Genomic DNA, 22084 nt, shown 5'->3' on the forward strand with positions numbered 1-22084 from the left:
TGTCGTTATGATGAATAGTGAATATAGTAAACGTCATTGAATGTTTGTTGTTTGTCTACATGGATGTGATAAAGTCAGAGTTATCCCAGTCAAGATTTATTCATTTAATGGATTGTTATTTTGTAAAAACTGAAAACAAATGAACATTTTGTGGCTCAGGCTAAGTCAACACAAAGTTTCTTTTTGAGCTTAGGCTTCTTTAAACCTTCTTCAAACTGCAGTCTCATAGTTCCTTGTCTTACATACTTATGCAGACTTTGAAAAAGAACATTATGGAAGGAGCCAGGATTCACATCGGCCTGTGTGAGAAAATGGACCAGATCAAAGATGAAGCTGAACCTGGATCCTCAGACACAAAGTAAGAGGCAGTTTCTGCTAAAAAGCTGCACTAAGAAAGTGACAAATGTTGCGCTGTTTGAAAGTGTTTGTTCTTTTTCCCCTTGAAAATCTACTGACATAATGAAAACATAAAAAAAAATTCTGAAAACTGAATCATGTGACATGAAGTTGGGAATGACAGACTGTTCAGATCTGTTTGTGTCTGCAGAGATCAGCTGTTCACACAGAGAGTCCAGTCTTCAGCATCCAGCTGTGTGTCCATGAAGAGTGACTGGTCCAAAGAACTGAATCCTCCAGACTTCAGTGCAGAACCTGGACCCTCAGCCTCAAAGTAACAGAGTTTCTCCTGAGCTGACTAGAACAGAAATGTTCAACAGATAAAAGCAGAATCATAGAAGAAATAACCATAACACACTGGAAGTTTAATGGACAGAAAATATGTTTTAATACATTGAAGAATAAATAAAAACTACTAATCTTAAATATTTTTGACCTGCATTTATGTGCAAAGACAGAACCAGGAAGCATCAAAAGAATGTCCATAAAAAATATGGGAACTTGACAGCATGTCACAATTGTGTTCATGTTACCATCAAGAATCACAGATAGTCACTTGCTGCGTTAAAGAAAAGGATATTTGTATTATTTACAAAAAACATTATATCATAAAGTTTGTATACAGCTAAACATACAAAGTGTGTTTAACCTACTGTTTAGATGAAAGTAGGCAATTGGTTTTCCAGTAGATCTGCTGGCAGGAAGTGTGGCTGAAAAAAATGATCATTACATTTATCAGTCTTCATATAAAATATTCTCAGCAGCTTTTTTTTCTTAAACAAACTATAGCTGAAATTCCTGTTTCCAACATCTGGAAGGTTTATATCAGCTTCATGAGATCTACAAGAAAACGTGCTAAAAGTTTATAAAAAAAACTGCTTATAAATCTTTAAGGATAGATTTTTAACTTTGCAAAAACAAGTTTTACAGTTAAAAACTAATAAAAAATATAACATACTGGTTTATATTTAATATGTACATAAATTGTATGTCTTCTAACTTGATTCCAGAAGTTACTCCAAACTTATGACAAGATTTAAGTATTTTCTAAAATCTGAATCATGTGAGCAGATGACATGAAGTTGTGAATGACAGACTGTTCAGATCTGTTTGTATCTGCAGAGATCAGCTGTTCACACAGAGAGTCCAGTCTTCAGCATCCAGCTGTGTGTCCATGAAGAGTGACTGGTCCAAAGAACTGAATCCTCCTGACTTCAGTGCAGAACCTGGACCCTCAGCCTCAAAGTAACAGATTTTCTCCTGAGCTGACTAGAACAAAAACTGACAGGAAGGATCTTGAACTAAATTAGATTCAACAAGAATTTAAACTGTTATGGCTCCAAATTACTGCCAAATACATATTCCCCTTGATCCACTATTAACCACTGTTTGATTAAATATATTTTAAAAGTTGTATAAAAAGCCACTTTTGATTTGGTAAAAAAGGTTTTCTGTGATGAGGGATGTTTTAAAATAAATAAAGACATGTAATCGGAAATTTAGTTGATTACAAAAATAAGTATAAAAGAATGGAATGAATGAATGAAATTAAAGAAAAAAGAAATTGCTCCAAAGATAAAACAGTAAATTTGATCAACGTTGTATTTCTAAAGGATTTTTTTAACAATCGCAAAATAGTGTTGAGTTAAACTGAGGACAAATAGGAGAAAACCAGCAAGAAGATCATTACAGCACATCAGGCACCACTTTCAATGAATTTATGTCTGAATTATTAACAAAATTGTACTAAAATTGTTTTTTTCTTTAAAATCGTACTATAGACCATTTTAAATGCAAAAAGATGACTGATGTTTCAGTGAGATTCTTAATGACAGGCTGTGGGGCTGATTTTCCATTCTCATGATCTGTTTGTGTCTGCAGAGATCAGCTGCTCACACAGAGAGTCCAGTCTTCAGCATCCAGCTGTGTGTCCATGAAGAGTGACTGGTCCAAAGAACTGAATCCTCCAGACTTCAGTGCTGAATCCTCAGACACAAAGTAAGAGAGTTTATTCAGAAATCAGCTGAGAGCAGCAAAAGGGTTTGCATGACAGCTGTTAACACAGATGCAGATGTGACCACTGTCACAGTAAGGCAAACATGCTGTTGAGAACCCAGGGATGAACTTGAAAGATGCAACAAAGTCACAAAAATCTACATTCAAAAAACAGATAACTCATAGTACACAGACAAGGAGACCTAGAGATAAAACTGGACCGACCACAACACCCAGAGAAAGTTCCTTAAAAGCATTGTGGATAATTGACAAAGTGATGCCAGCTGTGACTGCTCCACAGGATCCACTGGTGAATGGGCGGAGTCACAGCCAGCCTGCACAGAAACCCAAGAAAAGGCAAAAGTTTGACAAAAAAAAGCAAATCGTAACAAACACAACTCAAGTATAATCAATTTACATGAAATAAAGAGACATAAAATAAAAAAGCACTTTGTGTGGAATGAAAGGCGCTAAACAATTAAAAGTGTGTAGTGTTTGAAGTGTGAAGATTCAGTGATACCACTGCAGTGTCTGTAAATGTGAGGAAAAAAATGCCTGCATTGATATTTGAGAAGGAATAAGTTTCATGCATTCATCTATGTTTAGCTGTTCATTGATCAGTTTTGGTTCTGCTCAGAATCTTTTCTTCTTGTTGTGCACAGAGAGAGGAAGAGGAGTGGTGTTTGTGTGAAGGAGCAGCCGTCCACTTGTGCTTTGTGTCAGGATGTACTAAAGGATCCGGTCTCTACCATCTGTGGACACTGGTTCTGTAGACAGTGCTTTACCTCCTACTGGGACCGGTCTGCTCAACCAGGACTCTGCTCTTGCCCCCAGTGTGCAGAAAGGTCCAACAGCAGAGCCTCACCGCAGACAGTCACTGAGAGCACCGGGGACCAAAGTAAGACTGAACCTCCTTGTGCTGAAGTCTTAGAGCTTAACTTCTGTTTTTTAGGACATCACATGAAGTCATTAATTATTTTCTTTTTTTCCGCAGCACATGTTGGTCTGCCGGAGCTTTTAGATGAACACCAGATCAGTCTGAGGAGCAGATGTGAGCATGTGACACAAGGAAGTGAGGAAGCAGGAAGTGGAATGCTCCTCAACAGGATTTACACAGAGTTGTACATCACAGAGGGAAAGAGTGAGGAAGTTAACACCCAACATGAGGTCATGCAGCTGGAGACACCCTCCAAGAACAGCGAGGTTCTTGATGTTCCAATCAGGTGCAACGATATCTTTAAACCCTCCCTGAACCAACCTGAATCCATCAGAGTGGTTCTGACCAGTGGCGTCGCCGGAGCAGGAAAAAGTCTCTCAGTGCAGAAGTTCTGCTTGGACTGGGCCAACGGCTTGGAGAACCAAGAACTCAGTGCTGTGATTCCTCTGTCATTCAGGGAGCTGAATTTGATCAGAGATCAGCAGCACAGTCTTCTCTCACTGGTCCAGCTTTTCCACCCAGAGTTCAAAAAGATCAAGGCAGAGCAGCTGGCTGTCTGTAAACCTCTCTTCATCTTTGATGGCCTGGATGAAAGCAGAATCTCTCTGGATTTCCAGAACCCTCCCTTGGTATCTGATGTTGTAGAAAGTTCCTCAGTCAGTGTGCAGCTGACAAACCTCATCCAAGGACATCTGCTTCCCTCAGCGCTTATCTGGATAACCTCCAGACCTGCAGCAGCCAGTCAGATCCCTTTGGCACGTGTTGACAGGGTAACAGAAGTACGAGGCTTCACCGATGCTCAGAAGGAGGAATTCTTCAGGAAAAGGTTCAGTGATGAAGAAGAGCTGTCCACCAGAATCTTCTCCCACATCAAGAGCTCCAGGACCCTCTATGTGATGTGTCAAATCCCAGTTTTCTGCTGGATCATGGCTGTGGTTCTGGAAGACATGTTGACCACAGAGCAGAGAGGAGAGCTTCCCACCACCCTGACTGACATGTACTCATACTTTCTGCTGGTCCAGACAAAGAGGAATATGAACAAGTACCAGCAGGAACATCAGAGCTCACAGGAACTGTCAGAGGCAGACAGAGAAGTTCTTCTGAAACTGGGAAGGCTGGCATTTGAACATCTGGACAAAGGAAACATCATGTTCTACCAAGAAGACCTGGAGCAGTGCAGTCTTGATGTCACAGGGGCCTCAGTGCACTCAGGAGTTTGTACAGAGGTCTTTAAAAGAGAATGTGAGATCTTCCAGAAGCCGGTCTATTGCTTTGTTCATCTGAGCATTCAGGAGTTTCTGGCTGCTGTCTACATGTTCCACTGTTTCACCCACAAGAACTCTGAGGTGATGCAAGAATTCCTAAAGAGTCAAACAAGCTCTCTGGAGGAATTTTTGTGGAGAGTCATGGATATATCCCTCCAGAGTAAAACTGGACATCTGGACTTGTTTGCTCGCTTCCTTCATGGCCTCTCTATTGAGTCCAACTCCAAACTCTTGGGTAGCCTGCTGGGTCAGACAGAGAACAGTCCAGAAACCATTCAAAGAGTCATCAACAACCTACAGCAGGTGAACAGTGGAGACTGCAAAAGGGAGATGGATTTCATCACAACAAAGATGATCAAAGATGAAGTGTCTCCTGACAGAAGAATCAATGTTTTCCATTGCATGATGGAGATGAAAGACCTCTCAGTTCATCGGGAGATCCACAAATTCCTAAAATCAAAGGACAAAACGGAGAAGGATCTCTCAGAGATGCAGTGTTTAGCTCTGGCCTACATGCTGCAGATGTCAGAAGAGGTTCTGGATGAGCTGGACTTGGACCAATACAGAACATCAAATGAGGGTCGAAGGAGACTGATCCCAGCTGTGAAGAACTGTAGGAAGTTTAGGTAAGACTAGTTTGAGTTAGCCTAAATCATTGGTATGTCTCATTCCAACCTTTGATTCAGGGATATTGTTTTCATTCTTTTTATTGTTGTTGCCATTGTTTTCCACAACAGTAGACTTATATTTACTGTTTCTAATCTAAAAGTTCTGCTGTGAAGTTGTTCTGATGAGATTCTCCCAACCCGAAGCTCAAATTATTCTGTTGAAGCTTCAAACAAAAGCAACACAAAGATATTAATCAATAAAAAAATATATATCAAGCTGCTTTGTCTTCATTTCATGAGGACTTCAGAAGTTTACCTTTTTCTTTGTCTTCCAGGCTGAGAAACTGTGGACTCTCAGAGACTGACTGTGAAACAGTGGCCTTGGCTCTTCTATCCGACCCGTCTCACCTGACAGAACTGGATCTGAGTGGAAACGAGCTTCAGGATTCAGCAATGATGCTTCTGTGTGCTGGACTGGAGAATCCAAACTGCAGACTGGAGAGTCTGAGGTCAAAAAATGAGTTTGTTTTTATCTAGATTTGCAGTTCTTTGCTGCTACTTTTGAAGTATGAAAGTGTTTTATATATTACGTTTTGATTGATAGAACTTCATTTTTGTTCTGAATTCAGGCTGAGGATCTGCAGTTTGTCAGATTTTAGCTGTGGTGTTCTGGGCTTTGCTCTGATGTCCAACCCGTCCCACCTGAAAGAACTGGACCTTAGAAGCGCTGACTTTCAGAGTTCAGCAATGCAGCATCTGTGTGCTTTTCTGGAGAATCCACACTGCATACTGAAGACTCTGAGGTCAGCTCCATCTTTAAGTTGTGTTGAGATGAACAATAAAGTTATGTTGAAAGTGAGCCGTAGACATGAGTCTGATATTACACAGCTTCATGGCAACCCAGTCTCATCCTAAAATGTGTAGTAGCTACATTTGTCCACATGGAAATACGTGACAGGTTCACAAAAACGGCCCGTAACTTGTGAGACACTTACGTTTCATTTTCCTATTCATTTTCTATTAGCCTTCTCAGGATCACGTGACTTCTGAGGTTTTGCCTGCCGTGAAAAAAAACATGGCGGATGCTCGTTCATTTTTCGGTAGAAAATCCCACAAAACAGGATTTTTTAAGGACTAATCTTTATTCTGACAACATTTCTAGTGAGAAATATACCATTTACTTTCAGAAGGCTTTTATAAAAATGCAGTTTTTAGTTATCTTTTTTCGCTCTGTGAAAACGTTTTTTTAGGGGCTCTAAATTGTGAAAAACAAACGTTTACACCTACGTTAGTCCACAGGGCGAAACGTCTTTATTTTACAACAGTGGTCCCAAGCCACCGGGCCTCGGGACACTTGGCACCGGTACCGATCCATCCGCGGGACACTTGGCACCGGTTCCAATCCATCCGCGGGACACTTGGCACCGGGCCGCGGGACACTAGGCATCGGTACCGATCCATCCGCGGCACACTTGGCACTGAGCGGCGGGACACTTGGCACCGGTACCGCGGGACACTAGGCACCGATCCATCGGCGGGACACTTGGCACCGGGCCGCGGGACACTAGGCACCGGTACCGATCCATCCGCGGCACACTTGGCACCGGTACCGATCCATCCGCGGGACACTTGGCACCGGGCCGCGGGACACTTGGCACCGGTACCGATCCATCCGCGGGACACTTGGCACCGGGCCACGGGACACTTGGCACCGGTACCGATCCATCCGTGGGACACTTGGCACCGGGCCGCGGGACACTAGGCACCGGTACCGATCCATCCGCGGGACACTTGGCACCGGGCCGCGGGACACTAGGCATCGGTACCGATCCATCCGCGGCACACTTGGCACCGGGCCGCGGGACACTAGGCACCGGTACCGATCCATCCGCGGGACACTTGGCACCGGGCCGCGGGACACTAGGCACCGGTACCGATCCATCCGCGGCACACTTGGCACCGGGCCGCGGGACACTAGGCACCGGGCCGCGGGACACTTGGCACCGGTACCGATCCATCCGCGGGACACTTGGCACCGGGCCGCGGGACACCGGTATCGATCCATCCGCGGAACACTTGGCACCGGGCCACGGGACACTAGGCACCGGGCCGCGGGACACTTGGCACCGGTACCGATCCATCCGCGGGACACTTGGCACCAGGCGATCCGCGGAAAATTTTTGCACCGGGACGCACAGAAAGAAAAAATAATTTCCATTTTATTGTTTTATTTTTATTTTGAAATTTATTTTATTTTGAAAAGTGACCGGATAAAGTTGCACATGATTACACAGTAGATTTACGTTCATTATTATTATTACTTAAGAGAAAATACCCCCCCCGGTCCACGGTAAACGTGCCCCCCACCCCCACCGGTCTGCGGTAAACGTGTCTTGCGTTTTACCGGTCCGCGGTTGGGGACCACTGTTTTACAACACTTGCGCATTCTTTTCTCGTTCATTTCTGTGGGTCACGTGACTGACAGGTTTCTTAGCAGGAGCCAGGACCCAAAATATAGCGGACATCGCCTGGGTTTTTGATGTGAATTTATTATTATTGGCTTTATAAACACTTTGTTTTATATCACTCAACAAAATAGTATCAACGGAACATTTTTATGTTGCTATGGTGGTAGCTACGGACGCTACCGGCGAACCGGAAGGAAGCCACGGTTTTCTTTTTTTATTGAAAAAGACAATTGAGGTTAACGTTTGAGACAATTTACTGACTTTTGATTCGTTTTAATTGCTTTTACTGCGAGAAATGGACACTAAATTTATTAGTTTTATAGTAATGAGTTCTACTAAATGTTTTTATAGAAAATACCAAGACCAGTCAAAACCGGTGTCCTTTACACCGGCGTCCTAGCTACATTTTTTTTCTTCATACGATTTTTTCTTTGTCATATTTACAGATCCATCTCTAGGAAAAAGAAATTAAACTTTAGTGTAGCCACATGTCTTTTGAGTAATTTAAACAAAAAATATTTACACAAAGCAGGCTTGTTTCGTCAGTCCACGGGTTGGGCAACTAAATGGTGACACCCACTACCTATTTAAACCCCCTGGAGTTTTACATGCTTTGTGGATCGCGATGGAGCCGGTAGGGGACAAAGTCGATGACGCTTTATTTCTCGCAGACGCGCTTATAGAAGAATTCAAGGTGGGTTCGATTTCATTGAATTTTGTAAAAATGAAAAAAAAAAAAACGTTTATTTATATAACCAGTGACATCGTGTATGTCTTTATAACTTTATTTTGTAGCGTAAACAGCCTGCAGCTGTACAACCGTCGGGAACAGGCCCAGTGACCTTTGTTAGGCACGAGGAGGACGAGTATGGAAATCCTTTGCCTAAACGTCGTAGAACAGGAGAGCGGCGGAAACCTGTTTCATCCAAAAGTGAGTAAACCTGGTCACATTGCTTGTTGCACTTTTAAAACAACAAAGGAAAGGGGATGGAATCAAGGGAAGTAGGAAGCTGCTGACAAGATGGCCACACAAGGTTTGGCATCAGGCACACACGTGGCTTTCGCGGTACAAGTCTAGATTTGTTTTTGTAATTTTGGCAGAACCAGAATAGAATTGGGGGGGGGGGGGGGGGGGGGGGGCTATTGATACCTCGATTTTTAAAAAGTACTCGGACACCATCCTTTTTGAAAAATTATATTTACATTAAATAAAAAAAACTCATTCAAACGCAATGCATTGTGGTCTAAACATGCCAATGTGGTGAGCATGGACGCACACTCGTTTTGGCAGACTTCCTAGGGGAGTTAAAGGGCACTGGCTTTTGGAATTTAGATTTGGAAAAAGTGGTTAGCTTATAGCACTTTAGGGTGAAAATGGTGAAACAATTTGGGCTACCATTCAGAGAACTAGACTAAGTGGCCCAACCCCCCTGGCGCTCCCGCTGCCCACAAGGCCAGTGACGGGGTGGGGGGACATCATCATCATCATCATCGTCATCGTCATCATCATCAATAGCCAATCATGATAGAAGGGGATAAGGCTGTGTGAAACGCCTCCATTTACTCCCACTCTAATAACAAGACCCCACTAGTTCTAAATCCTTTTTAGTCGTACAATACAAATATGGAAAACCTACTTTCCACTGTCTTTGTAAAGGGTGAACTGGAATTTGGCGAGGGATTACTGGAATTTAGTGAAAGGCAAGTTCATTTCAGTGTCTTTTTATTTATTTTTTTATCATGGGCGTTTTCTGTATTATAAAACACATATAGATTGTTTTAGTCTATATGATGCCTAACAGGCCAAGATGTTAGCAGGGTATTATCAAGGCTATCTATGCGTACACCATTCCAAGGACCACAATAATTACCTTTAATATGTTATTAAACTTGTCTCAATTAGGAAGTTCTGGATTTTGAGTAATGTGGCTAGAATTGAAAAACTGCTATAACTTTCTCCATAGTGCACTATCCAAAAATAAGCATTTGTTTCAGCTCTAGGATGCTAAGCAACCAGAACAGTGAAAGGCCTGTATGTCTGGCAGATAATTCTCTTTACTCGTGCTCTTATTTATTTCAGGAACTCCAACAATGGCTCAAAGTCCAACTGTAGACCAATTGTGCATGCCATCTACTAGTGGACAGCAGAGTGTGACAGAACCTTCTCACGATATAGGTAAGTTATTGATACAGTTGTCCTCAGAACTTTTTTTTTCTGAGAACAATTTAAAGTATATTAAAATGTAGTTGATCTACATAGTTTACCTCAATTTTTTTCTGTCTAAACAGTTGCTGCATGAATTCCCCTCAATCCATAACTGCTAAAAAACTATATAATGCAGGAATATCTAGTGGTTGGATGCTAAAATTCGGGCACCATGCTCACTGCTTTTTTTTTTAAAGGCGAAGAAAGTCCTCAATTTCACAAAGTGAAAATCTAATTGATACAACCATTTTGCGACTGCCATTTATAAATCCATTGTGCTCTGAAGATGAAAACATTGTCACGTATTCATAGCCTTTTGGAGTTCTTAATCACGTGGAACACATTTTCAGAATCTACTTTTACATACTGTAACACCCCCCCTGTTTCTTCTTTTTCCTCAATAGGGTCCCTCATCAAAGAGGTTCAAGACCTTCTGGGCCCCGCTGAAGACCCAACTCCATCACACTGGACGGCTAGGAAAGCTTCGTCCTTGGAAAAGTGGACAGTGTTGAGACCTTTTATGGTCGATCAGATGTTGCAATCTGGGAAGCCAAAAGGGGGACAATGCCATCACTGTCGCTCTCAGGTTGCAGTAATAGTGTGTCACGACTGTTTGCCAAGACCACTTTATTGTGCGTCATGTGATTTGGCTGTACATGACAACAGAGTACTTCACAACCGATCAGCGACGGTGGAGGGATTTTATAGGCCACTCCCACCAACCACTTTCATCAAGGAAGAGGGAGGAAAACTTACTTTCCACGAAAGAGGTACTTTTTCTCATTAAAATCACATGGGCCTTTTAAATTTGTTAAATAAATCAAAACCACCCTCAATGCTTGTTTAAAAATCTTTTAAAAAAAAAAAAAAAAAAGATGCATTATTTTTTCCTTTGAGAAATAAAACACATTTGCAGATAATATTTTATGTTTTAACTAATATGAATTGTTTACTTTTACAAGCATGCCTTTTGCCTGTCGTCCTTCCCTGCTGTGACTGCTCTACTGGTCAAACAGAAGTTTCTGCAGGAAAACAAGTGATTCTGATTGGAATGAATGGTAATGTTCCTTTCTTCTTTTTTTCAAAATAATAGTCTTTCAAAGTTATACTGTATGTGAAGGAATTTGTTTTATTATTATCATTGTTTAAATGTATTTCTTTAAATGTTAACTCAGATTGACCTTTTTACCTCTTCTAAAAACAGTTCTGTGTGTTTGGTCATCTGCTTCTCATGCCCAGCCAGGAACAGGGGGGTTTTACGACACACTGTCCTCAGCTGATAAGTGATACTGTTTAAACTTAGAATCCAACCAAAGGGGTCATTGTACGACACCCCCTAATGAACTTTTTGTCTTTGTCTTGAATTGTTACCTCCCACTTGTGTTCTTAATAAAAGCAGCACAGGGAGGGGCAGACCTTTGAGAAGAGAAACGTGGTGGACCTTTTCCAACACATTTGCTCCTCTCCCTCGTGCATGAGAAACTTGATTCTTGTTGTGGTTTGTTGTTTATAATTGTGTTTTTCTTTAATGTCTAGATGCATTTATCTGACATTCTTTGGTCCATTCGAGCCGGATGACAACATATCTGCGTCCTTGGGGGAGGATCATGCCGATTGAAGTCTGTGCACAGCCCGTGAGACTAGGTCTCCGGAGGAAAGTCCGTCGTAGTGAATTCTACGCCGGCCAATCGACTGGTCTGATCCCTGGGTCCGGATTGACGTTATTCGTTAACCAGTCAGACCACAACGACAAGGCAAGTACAGCGCTTTTTCAGGGGTTCGAGTCCCCGAAGTGGCCCAGAATTCTGAGGGACAGGTTCAAGTCCTGTTGCCTAAAACACGTGTGGGTTTGGAGTCCCGGAAAAGTCCAGAATTCTAAATAAAGGTGTAGGTTCGAGTCCTGCAGCCTAAAACGCGTAAGAGGGTTCAAGTCCCTAAAAGGCCTAGAATAACAACAAAAATAAAATAAAAAAAGTTTTTTTTTGGTGTGAATGTGTGTGCATGTGTGAAAGGAGTGAACTTGTTCGAAGCAGTGAGCAGCTGGAAACCTTGCGGTGTTAACACAAGGCTGCTTGAACACAAGGCTGCTTGTTGGAGTAGAACAAGATTTCATCTCATTAGGCTTTAGGTGAAAAGAACCCAGAGTCTAAAACGGGTTTTGCTCCTGGGAGGACCCTAAACGTGTGACCGGATCAGACAATAGGTCTGACCTAGAAGCTTGTTGCACGGGGAGTGAAATTCGGTCCTGAGAGAAATTCTCTGTTGGTTCTGATCACGCTCTGTGACTAACATAAATAAAAGAAAAAAGAAAAAAAATGGGGGAATTCAAATGAAAAAATATATATGGAAAGAGGTTCATCCAGGTTCAACTACAATTTTAAGGGGAATGTACTGAATTAGTTCAAAGGTTACAAATTAAAAACAGAATTAAAAACTAAAAAAGAAACAAAAAAATGGTGAAGAATTAATTTGTGCAAAACTGTGCTTAAATGAAGCAACGAAAAATAAAGAATGGCATTCAGAAAAGTAAAACTAGAGAAGCATGTCTGATTCCTAAAAAAGAAGAGGATAAATCAGTTGTGAGACTCAGACCCCTGCAACAGCAGGCTGCAGCAGGCTGCAGACCGAGCAGGAGCAGGATGAAAGGGGGGGAGAGCAGAAACCAGCTGATTTCTCACCTCCTCCCTACCAGGGGACAAATGCTCCTCTGTTGACGGGTTTTTACCCACCAGTGACTGATTTAAATAAACCAGAAAAAGGAAAAATAATGTTAGGAGGAAAAGGGAAAAAAAACTTGAATGGAGTAAAACTATGGGGGTTGGTTTGGAAGAAGCTGGAGAGTCATCTGAACCCAATGATTGAAGTGTCCAATCCTAGAGCTGGAGAAGATGGCCAGAGGCCTACACTTCTTTTGCTTAGCACCTGGACATTAGAGGATGTACGGAAGGCAGTGAGGGGAGTTATCTCTCACGGGCAAATGATGGAAGTTCAGAGAGCTTACCATCTGAATGGCATTGAATGTCAGCAAGCATGTATGACTGCTATGAAAGCAGACTGGGCAAAAGTAAAGGAATCCTATGAATGATGACAATCCACCCAGACCTCTTCCGCATAACAGTCTAAGAGTTAATTCAAAGTCTTACACTTTTAGGACAAAGAATTAGAGAAGCCTTTCCAATGAGACCTGATTATGGAAAGATTGGTCAAACTAAACAAAAAGATGGAGAGTTAGTGTCTGATTTTAGAGTCAGATTTGAAGAAGTTTTAAAGCTAATTGTGGACTCAGAGATAATGATGATGGTCCCTATAGACAGCAGCTGAAACAAGTTTTACTGCAAGCTATGAGACCAGAGATTGCAGACTAGATAAGGACACTTTACATAGATCTACCAACAGGAGCACTACAACAGTTTGTGAATTTTGCTGTTCATGCAGAAAAAATTGATGGTGAATAGAAAGAAATTTAGGAATCAAAGTGTAGATACATTTTGGCAGGAAGAAAGTAGTGATGTGTTTTTTGGAAGGAATGTGAACAGAGGGAGAAATTGTGGTCGTGGAAAAGGAAATTTTAAAGAAAATTTTAGAAGAAGGTCTAGAGGAAGTAGCAACAGAGGGTCAGAGCAGGTTGATGATGGATGTTGGATTTGTGGACAGAGAGATCATTGGGAGAGAGATTGTCCTGAAAGGAAGAAATCAGATTGACTAGATGGTAGAAGTAATGTCAAGATTAACAATGAATCTGAACCAGAAATTCAACGAATTTGTGATGAATTTTTAGATCTCACTGAAGTTTGTCTTATGGAAAAGCCAGAAATAACTCTTTATGTTCAGGGACAATCGTTTGTTTTTCTTTGTGATTCAGGGGCTTGTAGAACTGTGATAAGAAGTTATTACAATGATTTTCCTAAGTCAAATAAAACAATACAAATGAGATCTGCAGATGGTCAAATTGAAACTAAACATTAGAGTAAACCAGTTTGTTTTGAAAATCCTGACACTAATGAAACAACAAGCATTCCTGTGGTTTTAGCACCAAACTGTCCTTTTAATCTTTTAGGGAGAGATGTCATGATAAGATTAAAGTTAGGAATTTACCCCACCAGAGAAGGGGGGATGCAAGCACGACGTTGCCCCGATACAGACATCTGTGTGCTAGAAGGCAGAGGTGAACCACACTATTATTGGATTTTAGATCTACCTAAAACTGATCTTGGACAGACTGCAAAAAACTTAATGGAGAAAGCAAAAGCCAGAGTGTCACCCCATGCAGATTTTATGTCTTCAGACATTCTGTATGTCATGTTAAGATGCAAAAAGTCTCCTGGTCCTGACAGGAGATATGACGAAGCAGTGAGTAAACTAGGATTTCAAAAATGTACAATAAATGATTTTTATTGGAAAGATGAAACTAGTTTCTGTACTGTGACAGTTACACCAGAAGCAAAAAACTTAATGTGTACAGAAAGAGTGACAAGTTGGAAACAAATGGCAGATGCAGTTCCATTTATTTCTTGTTCTAAAGGTTCACGAGAAAAATGGGAAGAAATGAAAGAACATGTGCAGGAAGTGACCTATACTTTGGACTGGCAGACTGATCCGGAAACTGGAATTTCTACCAATCCTGAAACTTAGTTTAAAAGGATTGCATTAAACTGGGTAGTGATTACACAGGCTAATGTGCATCTGACTGACAGAAGTAGCTGAGTGAAAATTATGTTGACAGAGGAAGAGGAAGATTCTCTTAAAGACCTTCCACAGTCACTTTGGACTAAAGAGCCAGCAGATGTAGGGTTAATTACAGGATGCCCACCAGTGGTCATTAGATGGAAGAACAGAGGGTTTAAAACATCAACAGGAAAACCAGTAACACATGTAGACTTACTGAAAGAATTATTAACTGCTGTAATGTTACCATCTAAAGTGGCAATATGTAAATGTGAGGGACACACACAAAAAAAAACAGATCATATTTCTAAAGGAAATGCCTTTGCAGATGCAACAGCAAAGCAAGCTGCAACAAAAGATGTAGAAATATGCACAAATGAGGATGTGACTGCAGATGCAACCACTGATGTTTTAAAGGAAATGCAACACAGTGCACCGAAACAAGAAAAAGATTTATGGTTGAAAAAGGAGCAAAGTTGAACAAGGTCTTTATGTCAGCACAGAAGGGAAACCTATTTTACCAAAATCCATGTACAAATGGGCAGCAATTTTGAGTCATGGGCTTTGCCATGTCTCAACAGGGGGGAGGATGAACTTATTAGAGAAATATTAAACAACTTGTGGATTTATGCTCTATAAACTCTATAAAAAAATTTTTTTGTAAACAATGTGTTACATGTATGCATCATAATCCCCAAGGCAATGTTAGACCTAAGAGAGGAAAATTTCCTGAACCACCTTTTCCTTTCCATACAATCCATATGGATTTTATTGAATTGAATAAAAGTAAAGGATTGAAATATTGTTTAGTGATTATTGATGCATTTTCCAAATGGGTTGAAATTTTTCCATGTGCAACACAAGATGCTATTACAGTAGCTAAAGCTATTTGTAAAAGAATAATCCCAACTTTTGGCATACCACAAGTGATAAGAAGTGATAATGGTACAGATTTTGTAAATCAAGTGATAGACAAAATGGCTCAACATCTTTGTATTGATTTAAAGAGACATTGTAGTTATCACCCACAGAGTGCAGGATTAGTTAAGAGAACTAATGGCACTATCAAATCAAAGTTAAAGAAATGCATGGAAGAGACAAACAGACAGTGGCCTGACTGCATAGACTTAGTTCAGCTAAGCATGCGTATCACACGCACAGCAGGTCAACCTTTAACGCCTTTTGAAATGTTGTATGGACGTTCTTATAGGTTACCAGACATTGATCCTACACAGCAACATTCTCCAGATGATGATGCAAATTTAGTGGATTATTTGAGAAAAATGTTTACCACTAAAGATGTACAAAGGACAAATCAAGTGCCAGATTCCTTCTTATCTCCACAGGACACTTCACCAGTGCAGGTTGGTGACTGGGTGTTTGTGGAGGCCATAAAAAGGAAGTGTTGGTCCAGCCCACGGGGGGAAGGGCCATTCCAAGTCCTGCTGACTACACCAACAGCTGTAAAGATTGCTGAAAGGACGTCTTGGATCCACCTGTCACACTGCAAGAAAAAGCATCTGGGTGAGGCTAATTCCAACTGCTAGGTGGGGAAGTCTGACTACAAAGGGAGGCAGCTGTATAGAAGCTGCTTGTCTCAACGTCAGCGAAGCCGAGACATCCACCTAGTCTTAGGGAAGAAAGCACACCAGAACTCTTTTGCACTACACGGATCCTACACTGTTAGAGGACTTGAGGAGGTGATGTGCTAGTAACCTCTCCCTCCCGAAGATAGGTACATATCCACCATGGCGTGTCCAACTGGGCTAAGAGACAGTTTATTTTGTTTACTGTTCCTGCTATTCCTGACAGGAGCAACCACATGGATTCGATTCTTTTGGAATCATTATCCACCCGCAAGAAGAACCACCAGTGAGGAAAGAAACATTTCTCGACGATGGCTGAGTATTGATGAACATGATGTTTTGAATAGTCCAAAAATGAACATAACTCACCTGTATATGACAAATTCTTGGTATAGGTATGTTATGTTACTGGCTAAGGAAAAGAATAGATCGGATTGCTATGTTTGTTCTGTAATTGAAGCTTCATCCCTACATCCTAATTTGCAGGCAAAGCAATTTTCTGAGTGGAAAAGCGACTGTGTTATTGAATATAGTACCAGAGGGTATATTAGTACTGGAGCCGTCACCACTTCAAATGGAACTCTTGTAAGACCGAGTTGTAAGAGTTTGTATCAGTTTAAAAAACTGAAATTGACAAAATCATTAGCTCCATATGCTAGTGTGGAACCAGGAACTGTGTTTCCACATTGCGTAACTAACAATGGCACAGAGTTTTTAGGAACTTTGCCGACGAAGATGTGTCATGAACTTCTTGTTCCCTTCACAGTCCAGATAATCAATGACAGAGTTTCCCATGGTTATGCAGTTCCCTGCCCCAGAGGACGTTGTGTTGGATCTAATCCAGATTTAATTCCAGGTAACAATGGTACTTATGTGGTTGATCAAATGTTTTGGTTATGTGGGCAGGCCCTCTACCTCAGTCTGCCTAGAGACTGGAGTGGGATTTGTGCTCCCGTAAAGGTCACAGATCACACTTTCATAGTTTCTGCAGTCCATGAGCCTCACCTGCGCCACAGACGTAACCTTATTGATGTCAAGCCACATGATTCCATTTGGGGATCAGATGTACCTGGAGACCATAAACTCTGGAATACGGGGGCAAAAGGTAACTATGGCATTGTTTCCCTGAGTGGGAAATGCTAAAAACGCTCTCAGAATTGAGACCATTGATTATTGATTAGGTTTATTTTTGAACGCTGAATTAAAGCATTTAAAGTCTATAATGAAGAAATGTCAAGCATGAGACTTAAGGTTCTACAGAACAGATTGGTTTTGGACTTATTGGTTGCTCAGGAGGGATGTGTTTGTAAAATATTAAATGATACCTGTTGTACATTTATTCCTGACAACACAGATGAAGGTCACAGCATCACTGAAGCATTACATCAACTTGAATAGGTTCAACAGGCAATGCAGGATGACAGGAAACCCCAATCTTGGGATTTCTTCTCCTGGTTTGCTTTTGGTTCCTGGTAGCAACTTTGTTAAAAATAGTGACACCTATTCTTATGGTACTGATCATATGTTGTGTGTTCACTATGTGCATTTTTCCTTGTATTCAATCTATGATTTCCAGAGCAGTGAATGGTGGAGTACAAAGTGTTCTTCTGAGTCAAGAATACAACTTGTTATTAAAGGGAGAACAAGATGACTGTAATGATTTTGAAATTGAAATGACTTGAAAAAAAAAAAAAAAAAAAAAAAACGTCTCATCTGAGTGTAAATTGATAGTGTTATGAAAATGAAGATGTCACAGAAAACTGAAAAGGGATGTGATATTGGATGTGTGATTTTGACATTTATCAATGATAAATAGGAGGGAGTATGTGAAGGAATTTGTTTTATTATTATCATTGTTTAAATGTATTTCTTTAAATGTTAACTCAGATTGACCTTTTTACCTCTTCTAAAAACAGTTCTGTGTGTTTGGTCATCTGCTTCTCATGCCCAGCCAGGAACAGGGGGGTTTTACGACACACTGTCCTCAGCTGATAAGTGATACTGTTTAAACTTAGAATCCAACCAAAGGGGTCATTGTACGACACCCCCTAATGAACTTTTTGTCTTTGTCTTGAATTGTTACCTCCCACTTGTGTTCTTAATAAAAGCAGCACAGGGAGGGGCAGACCTTTGAGAAGAGAAACGTGGTGGACCTTTTCCAACACATTTGCTCCTCTCCCTCGTGCATGAGAAACTTGATTCTTGTTGTGGTTTGTTGTTTATAATTGTGTTTTTCTTTAATGTCTAGATGCATTTATCTGACACTGTAATAAAATGTGATTTATTTCTTTTAAAGGACGATACAACCTATCCCTGCCAAATGTTACCTGTTCCTGTGGAAAAACCTGGGATGTTGGCATTGGTGATTTGGTTGAAAGTGGATATTGGCCAGCCACAGTACATTTTGAGACTTTATATACAGTGGATTTGTTCACATCATATGAAGATCTTAAAATTACTGCACCAGGAATGTCAAGGCATGCTTTTGTCGGAATGCTTGAACAGCGCACTAAAGTCTTTGGTCGAGTAAGTTACATAATTGAGGCAACAACTGTGTTTTACATTGACTGTTGTATCTTTAACTTTTGTCTTTTTTTTGTTTTCTTTTCGTTTTGTTTTGAACCAGAGTGGAAAAATATGTGGCGACACCATGCAGAAATCTTTTCTGGAGTGGTCCTATGCCAAATTTGAAGTTGAGAGGCTGTCACTGGTGCATCACTTTAAGTGCCCAGCATGCACCCCCTCCATGTTGGCTGTTGCAGTGGATGGGAACCGCAAACTTTACCGCTTCAGAAGCCAACCAGGGTATGGGGTAAACATTTTCAATGTTATTTGAATTTTCTATGGATGTATTTTAACATGTTTTGTTTTTTTTTCCATTAGACCTGATGGATTTTTTGACGGTGTTTTTTTGGCGAAAGATACAGAGGTGGCCTCTTTTGTGGACTATATCCATGGTGCAACACGACATGTAAGGTCGACTTTTTTAAAAGTGTATTAAGTTTCTCAAAATATTCCATGCATCTTAATATACAACAATCAAATTTGTATATCTTTTGGTCATCTGTAATAGAATCCTGGAAAGGGAAGATGTGGAGGAGGCGAGTGGTTAGCAGCACGAGAGTCCTCTCACAAATCTGCCAGCAAAGTGGATGAGGAAGGTGTTGAGGTTGCTGTGTGCCGTCATGGGGTCTTGTTGAAAGGACTCAATATGTTCCGTGGAGAAATTTTTGCATATCCTCTCTTTCTCCAAAAAGAACTTGCTGCTCAGAATGTAGGGTTTTTCTGCTCCGATGTGGTGTGCAAATATTGGCCATATCTGCAGAAGGTTGTGCGCCACTGTCCTGAACTACAGGGGTTGTTGACCAATGCATCCTTTCCTCTCAATCATGCATGCTAAAGCACATTCCTGGATGTGTGAGGTAATGATTGCCAACCTCTTTTGCACTATCACTCCAGATATTAAACTCAATGCTAACGGAAACAAATCACATTTGTTGCAGTTGCAGTGGGGAGGTCGAAACCAAGAGGGAGCAGGAATAACAATGGGGGAGGAGGTTGAGCAAGTGAACAGCTTCCTGTCTCGGGCAGCCATATGTTCTAAATACATGTCCAAAGCTGGTAAGTATATTATAAAAATGTATTGTTTTTTGTTATGCTGGGCTAATATATGTTGTGCTTGAAGTACGCACAGATATCCTTACGATACAGGCTATTGGATGGAACAAGCGGAAGGTGGAAAAGCTTGACCAGATTCTAGCAAAAAGATACATCAAGGTAAAAACTAGACATCCATTTTCCATGACTCTTAGACTTCTTTCATTCAAACACTGTTCAACAATGTTGCAATATTTTTGACAGACCGCACAAAGGATTTCTGAAGCATTGGCAGATCTTGATCAACTAACTAAAGAGCTGTCGATACAAGAAGACACTGTCCAGCAATGGGTGTCTGATGTAAAAAATTGGGCTGCAGGTACTGTGAAGCTTATTGGGGGGAAAAAATTATAGACAGACAGACACACAAAAATTGTTCTTTTTTTTTTAATTCCAATGACATTTATATTAGTAAACCTCCAAATGAATGCCTTTTTATAGAATTTTTGGCCCAAGTCAAACTGTCAAAGCACCTTGTGTTCTTAAAATAATTTTAATTACTTCTACTTTTCTCCCCACAAGATTCAACTGGTCATAATGACCTTGAAAAAACCATTGAAGGACTGTATCTGAGCATCAAACAGAGAAATATGAATTGTATCGCAAGGCTGGTGAGGGGAAAAAAATAAAAAGTTATTGAAAATGTCTGAAATACTCTTGTAAGATAAAGCTGGGTATGCATGAACTTTTTTTTTCCCTCTAGATGGCAACAAACGGCGTCATCTATTACGAAAGAAGATTGCTACAGAAAAGAGAGCCTTAGACGATGCCATCACAAAACGAAACACTGATTTGTCTGAAACAGAGAAATTACCTTCTTCTGATGTGCTTTTGGCTCATGAGAACTATTTCTGGCCTTGGGAATGTACGTTTTTTTTGTTTTGTTTTTTATTCAACAAAAAACTTTAATACCTAACTTTAGATGAATTTTAATGGGGATTTGAAATGACTGAAACTGTGCTGAATTTTAGGTCATGGTGACATGGTTAAGAAAAAGCAGCTTTTTGACAAGGGTAATGCTGCTGACCAGGTTGAAAGAAGAGAAGGTCATTGTGGTTCGGGAAGTTAAGCAGCACTGGGAGTACCTAAGGAATGCGGTTGGGATGCTTGAAGAGCTTTCTTCTCAGATTTCTGAAGGGATCACTGAGCCAAAGTTGGTAAAACATTCTTTTATAAATGAAAATATGGAAAGACACTTGATTTTAATTTGTCTTTTTGTCATCGTCAGGCAACACTGACGCCTTGACAGAGCAAGGACGAGAGGGGCTACTGTGTTTGCTGAAAAGAAGGTCGACAGAACTCCGTGCTCGACAGGATGCTGCACGCAAAATATACCAGAATGTTTTGGGATTGCAAGCATTGTGTTTAGATGACTCTTCCACAGATGAGGAAAACTTAGACAGTAGTTCCTCGGATGAAGATATTTGACACCGCCATGCCCACCCCACCCCCAAATGTCTCCAGAAGAACATAAGTAAACTGTGATAATTGACCAATAAATTCTCTTGAATGAAATTGGTGGATTTTTAATTTTGCACTACTCTTTTTACATTGCATAATTTAAAGGTATTATTAAACTAGTTCTGATATGGATATTATAGTATATGTATGTATATGTGTATACATATATGTAGGTATGTACAGTGAGGTCAATAAGTATTTGATCACCCTGTGATTTAGCAAGTTCTCCCCCTTAGGAAACATGGAGGGGTCTAAAATTTTTTCCATTTCCACAGTGAGAGCCAGAATCTAAAGAAACATTCAGAAATCGCATACGATTTTTGTAAACAATTTATTTGTATATTACTGTTACAAATAAGTATTTGAGCACTTAATTATCAGAGATTTCTGACCAGCAAAGACTTGCAGTTCTGCTTTTAAATAGGGCAATTGCCAAGCAGCTTGGTGAGAAAAGGACAACTGTTGGAGCAATTGTCAGAAATAGAAGAGGCTAATGATGACTGTCAATGTCCCTCGGACTGGGGCCCCTCGCAAGATCTCATCTCGTGGGGTATGGATGATGCGAAGGAAGGTGAAGAATCAGCCCAGGATTACACGGGAGGAGCTGGTCAATGACCTGAAGAGAGCTGGGACCACTGTTTCCAAGGCTATAAGTAATACATTGAAACGTCATGGTTTAAAATCATGTATCGCACGGAAGGTTCCCCTGCTGAAGGCAGCCCATGTCAACGCCCGTCTGAGGTCTGGCAATGACCATCTTGATGATCCAGACGAGTCATTGGAGAAAGTCTTGTGGTCTGAGACCAATATAGCACTTTTTGGTCTCAAATATATTCAGTG

General features: G+C 40.8%; 1 protein-coding gene across 2 annotated transcripts in view; it reads left to right on the forward strand.

Annotated features, from left to right (window-relative positions):
- Positions 1–269: 269 nt before the first annotated feature.
- LOC110013702 (NLR family CARD domain-containing protein 3-like) overlaps positions 270–22084 on the forward strand; it is a 32297-nt gene continuing 10482 nt past the window's right edge. The window contains exons 1-6 of one of the 2 annotated variants that reach the window (XM_023959649.1): positions 270–358; positions 2278–2394; positions 3054–3289; positions 3386–5219; positions 5537–5710; positions 5831–6004. In XM_023959649.1, coding sequence (XP_023815417.1) covers positions 273–358; positions 2278–2394; positions 3054–3289; positions 3386–5219; positions 5537–5710; positions 5831–6004 — 2621 coding nt within the window. In that variant the 5' untranslated portion in view covers positions 270–272. Of the gene's footprint in view, positions 359–1516; positions 1642–2277; positions 2395–3053; positions 3290–3385; positions 5220–5536; positions 5711–5830; positions 6005–22084 lie in introns of those variants that run through there. The other variant, XM_023959650.1, reaches the window with a different exon arrangement.

Source organism: Oryzias latipes, chromosome 11, assembly GCF_002234675.1.
Source record: "Oryzias latipes chromosome 11, ASM223467v1".
In the NCBI taxonomy this organism is placed as follows: Eukaryota; Metazoa; Chordata; class Actinopteri; order Beloniformes; family Adrianichthyidae; genus Oryzias; species Oryzias latipes.